Genomic DNA, 9,723 nt, shown 5'->3' with positions numbered 1-9,723 from the left:
TAAATATAAGACAAATATTTATTGTGTTCAGTTTTGATTTATTCAAAGTTTTTCTTCTTAAGCCGATTGTCTTCCTTTCTTGACCTCCTAAGAGACAGGAAAAGTGAAATATGAGATGCAATAACAGATATGCAGTGATGAAAGAAGTATTCAGGTCTTTTACAAAAGTAAAAGGAACAATCCAAAAATACGGATGCATTCATTTGTAAACATTATTTTACTGGTGTAGCTGCTCGAGAGAGTTTAGTCCAGTGGTTCCCAACTTAAAGGTCGGGCCCCTCCACAGGGTCTCAGGGTAAATCTGAGGGGTCGTGAGATGATTAAATGTGTTGGAAAGAAGAAGAACAACGTCCTGAAGTTGATATTTGTTTTGTGGACAAAATGTGTCTTTGGGGAAACTGCTAACGAAGATAACACCTGAAACGTGACAAGTTTGGGAAAGTCACCACTAACAATAGCTGACAGATAAATATGGTAAAAGTTCTGATGGTAGAAGTATAAAGTACAAAATATTAAGTACTCAAATGAGGTACAAGGGCCTCAAGATTACTCATAAGCACTGTACTTTACACATATGCATTTACACATACCCATGCAATGAACAAAAAAAAAGGAGACCTGTGTGCCCAAAAATACTGTGAGAACCATCAGTTGTGATGATTTGCAAAACAGAAGAGAGCACTGCTCCAAATACCAAGGTGCTCCTGCTCTCGTTAGACAAACCCTGTCTGTCCTGACATGTCCAACAAGGATTAAGAGACATAATGAGGGACGCCACACCCATATGGAAAAGGCTAAATCAGGGTATTCAAGCAACATTATGCAACTTTTTTACCTTGAAATAACAGCTTCAACATGTATATTTTGGCGCTTTGAGCTCCACATGCTGAGTACCATCTAGTTCCATTATACTAGAGAGAGGGCAGACATCTCTACAGCTGATACCTCTAACACTCTGCAACTCACACCAAAACAATCTAGACTGATAAATAGCACTACAGGTAAGAGGAAAATGTATTTTTGATTTTGGGGTGAAGTGTCCCTTTAAGGGCAGTTTGGAGCAGATAACACCAGTTCTCTTCTGGACATTCAATTCATTCCTATCAGAGAGATTTAACACCTGCTGATGCGTCTACGTACCCCGTAGTGTTCCCAGCCTCTGATCTCATTATAGAGAGCGTCTCCAGGACAGGAAGTGTTCACCACCTGTCTGTGTCCCTGCAGGGTGAAGCTGGCAACCAGTCGGCCACCACCGACAGCGCATGATGCCAGCTGATCTCTCACCAGCCCCATGGAATGCTGGGAGGGGAGCCTGGTGACGTAGTCTCCGATGAAGGAAACCCCGTAGCCTATGGAGTTGTGTCCGAGGGTGTGGGCTCCTTGCCAGAGCCAGCCTCGGCCCTCGTAGATGTACCCGTCAGAGCCTGCGACAAAGCTTTGGGAGAGCAGAGTATCTCAGACGTTTGTAAGCTGGGTGATGAATTTCACACATGTGCTGTGTTTTTGACATGAGACCTAAACTCGACCGCTCGTACCTGTATCCTATGTCGTCCCAGCCTCTGTCCTCCTGGTGGAAGCGCTGCATGGAGCGCATGTCTGCAGAGCACTGCTCGAAGGTCAGACAGGGCTGGCTGGGTGTGTGAGTGTGGTGGATGTACATGAAGGACAGAGGGAGGGACAGGTTGGTGGGGGTTCCTCTGTACGGCTCTGCACCCCACATACAGCGAGGGATCATGGGTGGGCAATCTGAAACACATTCACAGAGTGTGACCACAGCCGGTTGGTAAATGTTAGTTAATTTAAAGCTGGGGTAGGCAGTTTTATTTTGGGGTCACTGGGCAAAAATCCCATAATAAAACATGTCAGGTCACTCGTGAGTGTAAACACTGACCGACGGGACCAGACCCGTATGCTCTCGCTCAGTGGACGGATGATGTCACAGGAAGCTTTGTGGTTGATTACTATTCCAATCTTACAAAGGAGGACGACACTTGAAAGGTTTCCTCCAGTTTGTTTTGCTATGGAAGCTAACGTTAGCTAATGTGCTAAAAAGTTAGCGTTACAGAGAAATCCAATATTCCTCTTAATCCCTCCCCAGTTTCTGATGAGGTGGACATGATAACCCTTACTGCACATAATGTTATTCATCCCTACAACAGGAAATACTTTTTCCCTAACCTGATATGAAGTGAGAGCATTTTTAATGATCGCCTCCGTCCAGTCCTTTTGTCTTATCATATTTGACCATAGTTATCTTTGTTTTCGTTGGCGGGCAGTGGCGGCTGGTATGTGACACAACAAGATGACATTTTAAGACTCCTATGTAGCCTACAGCCCTGTGGTGGCGAGTCGTGCTTTGCCTCCAGCTAATGAAGTGACGTCGGCCCTAAAAGGGTTTATAAGACAGTCCGGCAATAAACAAAACACGTAACATCGGCAAAGTGTTTCAGAAATGGAGAGAAAATGTTGTTAAGAGTTAAGCCTTGTGCTTAACATTCATGTTTATGCAGCTAACATTAGCTAAAGCCTCAAATCAGAGTGTGTCCTCCATCTCACTCCCCCCGCTACAGACCACTTCACTGGGAGGAGAACCAGGCAGCAGCCGCAGCAACACAAATCCAGACAGTGCAAACCCCAGCTTTGAGGGACCAGACAGCCCCGACTCCCGCCGGATCAGCAAACTTTCTGTTGCTGCTGTTACACAGGTTAGACCCCTGTGACACCCGGCGCTGGGGGGGTAAGTGCTGGCTGAACTTGAGCTGCTACAGCCTCGACTGAAGGTCGGTCTCCTAAGCTGATGCCCGGTGTCCTCCTGGCAAAGCAGTCCACAGTGGTGGGGAGCGAGACGGAGGGACTGTGAGATGGCTATCAGCTTATTTTTGTCTCATTTGTGGTCTGATAAGAAGAAGAGAGAGGCAAGGAGGGGCCGAGAGAATGAGCTGCATGCAACTCTACAATGAAATAAGGTTAAATAAATCAATATACGGGAAACACTGGGTTATTGTATAAAGCGTGTGCATAATGCCTGTGGTCGTCTGGTGGGAGGGGCTTAGGATTTCCAGATTTCTGTCTACCCCAGCTTTGAGTAAATACATAATAATCAGCATTTATTATTCTCGATTTTGAAGACCACAATAGTTTCCTTTCACTTCTTCTGTGGTTTGGTCTCGTGCTCACCCATGTACATGTGGACGAACTCTTTCATTCCCTCTCTGACCACAGCCGTCAGCTGCTTCTTCTCCTTCACGTCCATCTTTGAGCGCCCCTTCAGTCTCCGCTGCAGCTCTACTGACTTCACCACCTTTCTGGTCAACAATGGAGGGACAACCAGTCCTCTGAAGTTCTCCCTGCGGCGTCTGCTGATGAGGCGTGGGGCTGCGTCCAGTCCTTTGCTGCCCAGCTGGTGGCAGTAGTACTCTGTCAGCAGGCTGCTGAGCTTGAGAGGACGTTTAGATTTGTCAGACACCTCCATGCCTAGAACCACGCCGTCCATGCCTCCGTTGACCTGAGCAGTGGTGAGCACAGAGGGGCTGTCCAGGAGGGTGAAGACTTGTGGAGAGGTGAGGCTGTCCCAGCAGCCGTCAGGTCCCAGACGCTGGGTGAGAGGAGAGCTGGACAGGTCTTTGGCCAGAGTGAGCTGGTACAGGCCCCGCACACGCCCCGCCGTCTTGGAGAGGAGACCAGCCTCGATGCCCAGGAGGAGCGGTGTGAGGGCGACAGTGGTGCCGTCAGGTGTCAGAACTACACCTTCCTCTTTAGTGTCTTCAGTCATCCTGTGATGCATGGCCTTCTTAATGTAACCTGAGAGGTGAGCGCCAATTTCAGGACCACTAGAGTTGGCGTTACCGAGGAAGTGCTGGATGAATGCATCATTAAGGCCAGCTGCCTGCCGCAGCCTCCTTAACACAGCTACTGGCTCTGACGCAGGGTGCCCAGCCTCCACCTGCTTCACCGCCTTGATGAAGTCATTCATGTGCCGGGAAAATGAGGCTGGGGACGAGAACAGGACACACATAAAAATGTTTGTCATCAGATGAAAATCAATCTCTGTGGCCCCACACAACCTCACCCTCTTATGTTTTTTTTTTTTTAATATGTCAAATTAATTCATTCATTCATTCATTTTTTAGTGATGCTGAGATTATATTAAGCCACATAAAACAAAAAATAAAACAATTTAACATTTATTGATATAAATAAAACATGACATATAATAAGTGGCTGAAATAAAATAAAATTATTCTTCACCATTTGTAAACAGGATAATGCACAATGAGGCACATAAAAATACTTTGTTTTATTTTTACTTTACTGAGGGTTTTTTTTTGGTACATGTGCTTGATTTTTTGCAAGAACTGTGAGCCATAGAAATAAAACAAACTCAAACCATGATGTCAATATTTGATAGGCCATGTTAAACCCTTTCATATTAAGAATAGGGCTTCTTTTATTATTTTTATTTTATTTTTTATTCTATTTTAATAATTTTCTGTGTCCCTGGAGTCATGTTTTCCCTGTTAGTTAGTACTCTCTCGCCCCCCAAAAAATAGATATATACATGAAAAATTAAAAAGACAAGACCAGAATATTAGGAGGAACTATAGTTAAAAAAAAAAAAAAATCATAATTTACTGTGTGTCCCTGAAGCCATCTTGCACTGTTTGTAGTTTCGCATCTTCCAAAACAAAACAAAAAAAATTCCATTTAGACCATTTTCAGGAAGTGTCGCACTTTTTTGGAGGGAATTCAAAGACGTACAGTCGGTTAAATTAAGTAGAAAGTTGGTCCAATCAAAAATATATGAACATATTTGATATAATTATAAAACTTATATTTATGTGCAGAAGATTAGCTAGATAAATCTGCATCACTCACAGAACCAAGGCTAATTGATTTGGCCATCTTGTAGTTTGCAGTTGCCAGCCATTTAGTTTGTGGTCCAGACTGTGTTTAACACACACACCTTATTCTCTCTCTCTCTCTCTCTCTCTCTCTCTCTCTCTCTCTCTCTCTCTCTCTCTCTCATACACACACACCCATGTTTGTATATAGTGACTAGTTAGACTTTGTGTGATTTGTTTGTTTTGCTTTCATTATGAAGAAATACTTTCGAAATCACACCTGCAGTCTGTTTGATATTGCATAAGAGTGAATGAAAAGTCGTCCTCTGTTGCGTCAAGAACTCAATACTCCTTCAATATTTGTTATTTATACAGCAACTTTTATCATAGTTTTTAATTTAACTATTAATCAGAGTTCCAAATTGATAGTTTTGTTGTATTTTATGAGACTGAGACTATATTAATAGGCTATCATTTTTCCCTTTTCAGGAATGGGGCTCCTCGAGGTGATTTAATGCACATTAAGTCACATTATTTAACATAATTAATAATAATCATTAATTATTTCCAATAGCCATTTCGACACTTTGAACCACAAGTTCCCAATAATTGGAGACGAGTTATGAGGTCAGGTCCCAACAGTCTACTGACAGTGCTCTCAAGCTTTTATGTCTTGTTGGCAAGTATCACATCCATAAAGCTAAAGTGCTTCGGATCCGTCAAATATCCGTCTGTTTTTGGTGTTGAACACAATATCTCTCAAATAATTGAAAAAATTATGTCTAATAAAAACACATAAAGTGTATTATATCCAGGGTTTCATCTCCCTCATAATGTTTCATGTATGCATTTTTTGTTTGATTTTGCTGTTTGACATGTGATGTTAAAATGACCACTTTCAATGTTTTATAATCAAATATGTTTATGAACAATGTCATGTTATATCTGAAAAAAGATCAATAAAAAAATTTAAAAAATCTGAGCCTCTCTGAGCACTTTTAGTAGAGGTCAGTTTACGGTGTGAACATACCCTGAGTGGTTATTGCAGCCTGTTTTGCTGCTACAGGCTGCAACGCTATCACTCAATACTGGACCAGTTCAAAACTTTTAGTTTCCATTCATCACTGAAGACAAAGACGATGGTCTTGGAGACGGGTCCATGTCATTGGTCCGACAGCCCATTAGTCTAACCCTAACCCTAACCAAATGGTTTTTGTGCCTTAACCTAACCAGACCTTAACCACAGGGCATCATGATGATTTCGGAACAATGGGACTTCGGAACAATGGTATAATATGGTCGGAACAATGGGCTGTCGGACCAATGGGCAGTTCCCCTTGGACACTTTCCTAATATTTGCTTCAATTTTTAATTTAGAATCCAAGACAAAATACCTTGGTATCTGAACTGATTTTTCTTTCTAAACAATATTCATTATTATAATTGCTATTATTTCAGCTGTAGCTCATGTATGAGTCTATGTGAGGTCACACATGGACAAAAAAGGACATGTGTTAGCTGTTCACGTTCAACAGAGTAAAAGTTCTTCAGTGAAGAGGTACAAATGGCCAAGAAGACACAAAAAATTTCCGTGCTGAATTTGTCTGAGTAATAAAAAACATTAAATCAATACTGTTTCTGTCATTCTAAATAATCTAATATATCAACTGTCATAATTCATCTCACAAAACTGGTGAAAACATGAACAAATGTCTTTACCTTCTGCATTTGTGCTGACCAGCACCACCACAACAAGAGCCAGGGTCTGTCTCCAGCAGCCTTTATCCATCCTGAACACCTCCAGCTCCGAGCTCTAAATGCCTGCTACCTTGCTGTCTTTCTTACTTATACAGTTCACGTGCAGAGTAAGTGGGTGGTTATGCAACAGTTGTGGACATACTGTAGATACGCCTGCGTTCAATCTGTTGGCGTGGCCCACTGAGCAATGTGGGAAACTGGCACCTGCAATGAAGGCAGTGTGGAGTCGTTTGTCCTTTCCGCTCAAGGTCTTCCCACTAACAACACACACACTGTTGATGTGACGGACACGGACATTTTCGAGAAATTCTCAAGTTCTGTAAAAGTAATGTAGTCATGTTGTCGCAGTTGCTGAGGCTAGTGCTTGTGAAACAAACCTCCTGGGAGTCAAATTATCCCGTAGAAACTGTACAAATCACTGGCAGTCCTCTGTGAGGCAATACGCATGTTCTCCATAACATTCAGAAAACACAAAGCCAGGGCTGCAAAACTGAGGAAGTCCCAGAGCCATGAATCACGTGTTAGCTGGGCAGCAGTGACAGAGTATATCAGCACACTGATTTAGTCATCATTGATTTTCATGTCAGGTTTATATGTGCACTAACTGGTGGGACTAGAAGACACAGATTTGTGGTTACAGCAGTCACATGAGGACAAGAACAGGAAGTGGACATTGTCTCAGGGTGAACTGGAAAATACATTGCAGAAGGTCTGGGATGCAAATAACAAAGGTCAAAGTCATAAATCTGTTCACTGTATTAATAAAGACGTTTAGAGGGAGGAACAAGAGCGATAAGGTGATGTTGAGGGAACTAGCATGACTTGTAAAACACAAGTGAAACTAATAACATTAATAACTGCTGCATTTCACTGCTGCTGAGAGTAAACCAGCATAATAAACGCTTTACCTGGGACATGTGCTCATTATCTGCTGTGAAAATGGTCTGTAAATACGATTACTTTGGAAACAACACAGCTGATACCATAGCCTGGTTTCCAAGGCTCAGCTTTGCAAAGTTTATTAAAACCAGTCACCAGGTCACAGGTGTGGTTAGAACCCAGATGCAGCACCACAGACAAGAAGGACAGTTTCTACTAGCGTTTAATGAAACCACTTATCAAACACGGAGTAAGCAGGCAGATGAAAAAACAGTGACGGTCAATTTGTTTGCTTGAAACCTTCCAAGACACAGGTGTAGTACCTGGTGTGGTGCACCGAAGCAGAGAACAGGTGTGTCAGTGGCGTCTGCTGGATGCACACAAAAAACAAACAGTTCAAACGCGCAAAGGCGGAATGTGCAGCCACACGATGACGCAATCCAAAGAAGTTCACAGGTGGATGGTGAAGTGGGAGTCTTTATACCAGCAGGAGGTAAAGATCCACAGGTGAGAGGCATTAGCTTGACGAGATGGGTGTGGTGGATCGGCAGGATGAGAGATGTGTGGTTAGGTGATAGGCTGGCAAGTAGGTGTGGTGGAGAGGCGGGTTGGGTGGATATTTACTGGGTAAAGAGAGTGGCATGTATGGCAGGTGAAAAGTGCCCACTGTGACAGATTTTTGACAGGAAACACATGATGCTCATCAAGCAAACACATCAGTATGAAGCACCCAAAATATGTTAACACCTGTCTTGCTCTCAGGTTTACTGCCAATATAGGAGACAATCTGGGGTTTGAAAAATAGAAGTTTTGGTACACCGCTCATTGTGGCACTATTTTCCCCAACACTGCTACCAGCTGTTAAAGGACCATGACCTTTTTATGGCTTCCAAAGGGGCCTCCGCCAGGGTTGTCAATTGTCTTCGATCTTTCATGGACAGGGTCTCAAGGAACAGCTGTGGGGAGGAATTGGTCCAGTCTGGAGACCTCAGATTTACATCACTGCTTTCTGATGATGATGTGGTTCTGTTGGCTTCATCACACTGTGACCTCCAGCATGCACTGGGGCGGTTTGCCAAGTGTGAAGCAGTCAGGATGAGATTCAGCACCTCCACAACTAAGGCCATGGGAGAGAGCTACTGCCTCAAGCAAGGAAGTTCAAGTATCTCGTGGTCTTGTTCACGAGTGAAGGTAGAATGGAGCATGAGATGGATCATGGTGAAGGGGACACTAAACCAAAAGGCGAACTTTTCGATTTACTGGTCCATCTACGTCCCAACCCTCACCTATGGTCATGAGCTCTGGGTAGTGACCGAAAGAATGAGATCGCAGATACAAGCAGCTGAAATGAGTTTCCTTTGTGGGGTGTCTGGGCTCGGGTCCATGTCATTGGTCCGACAGCCCATTGGTCCGACATCCCATTAGTCCTACATCCCGTTGTTCCGATATGTGTTTGCCACTTTCTTTTTCATTTTAACCCACACCATGATCTTTTCCTAACCCTAACCAAGTGTTTTTTGTGCTTAAACCTAACCAGACCTCAACCACAGGGCATCATGATGATTTCGGAACAACAGGACTTCGGAACAATGGGTTTAATATGGTCAGAACAATGGGATGTCGTCGGACCAATGGGTTGTCAGAATAATGGGCTGTCGGACCAATGGGCAGTTCCCTCTGGGCTCAGCCTTAGAGATAGGGTGAGGAGCACGAACCTCCGGAGGAAGCTCTGAGTAGAGCCACTGCTCCTTCACAGTGAAAGGGGTTAGTTGAGGTGGTTCGAGCATCTGATCAGGATGCCTCCTGGGCGCCTCCTATTAGAGGTGTTCTGGGCACGTCCAACTGGTAGGAGGCGCCAGGGTAGACCCAGAACACACTGGAGGGATTATATATCTCATCTGGCCTGGGAACGCCTTGGGGTCCCCCAGGAGGAGCTGGGGAGAGGGACGTCTGAGGTACTTTGCTTGGCCTGTTGCCCCCATGACCCTGCCCGGGATATGCAAATGAGGATGGATGGATGGATGGATGGATGGATGGATGGATGGATGGACTCTGTCGCCTTTTTTTCAATTGGTTATTTGATGAAATGGATAAACAGTTAGCTTCTCGGCCAAATGGTTATTTCTTAATGTTCTTCAGACTTTTTTACATCCAATGACCTGAAATGATATAAGGATATTTTATATGGTATTTTAGATTATAAACATTGATAACTCTTACTTTTTAACTCATTAATGTAAGACTG

The 9,723-nt window shown here is 43.7% G+C and overlaps 1 protein-coding gene across 1 annotated transcript; it reads right to left on the bottom strand.

The window, feature by feature from the left end:
• On the bottom strand, positions 1-6,728 carry pglyrp6 (peptidoglycan recognition protein 6). The gene is made up of 5 exons (XM_050068325.1): positions 6,561-6,728; positions 3,178-3,990; positions 1,536-1,746; positions 1,141-1,435; positions 1-87 (listed from the first exon to the last, which is right to left on the bottom strand). Exons 1-5 carry the CDS (start codon positions 6,628-6,630, stop codon positions 58-60), a joined length of 1,419 nt encoding a protein of 472 aa, XP_049924282.1. The 5' UTR covers positions 6,631-6,728; the 3' UTR covers positions 1-57.
• Positions 6,729-9,723: the final 2,995 nt, after the last annotated feature.

The sequence above is a fragment of the Epinephelus moara genome, chromosome 18 (assembly GCF_006386435.1).
Source record: "Epinephelus moara isolate mb chromosome 18, YSFRI_EMoa_1.0, whole genome shotgun sequence".
NCBI classification, from domain to species: domain Eukaryota; kingdom Metazoa; phylum Chordata; class Actinopteri; order Perciformes; family Serranidae; genus Epinephelus; species Epinephelus moara.
This window is presented reverse-complemented; position numbering and strand designations above follow the sequence as displayed.

What these genes read in the sequence shown, in the direction of transcription:
- pglyrp6 (XM_050068325.1), bottom strand. Translation starts at nt 6,630, where the DNA reads ATGGATAAAGGCTGCTGGAGACAGACCCTGGCTCTTGTTGTGGTGGTG. An exon ending in GTTCGTCCACATGTACATGG is followed by an intron (nt 1,747 to 3,177) that starts GTGAGCACGAGA and finishes AATGTGTTTCAG; the next exon opens with ATTGCCCACCCATGATCCCT. An exon ending in GAGGCTGGGAACACTACGGG is followed by an intron (nt 88 to 1,140) that starts GTACGTAGACGC and finishes CCTGTCTCTTAG; the next exon opens with GAGGTCAAGAAAGGAAGACA.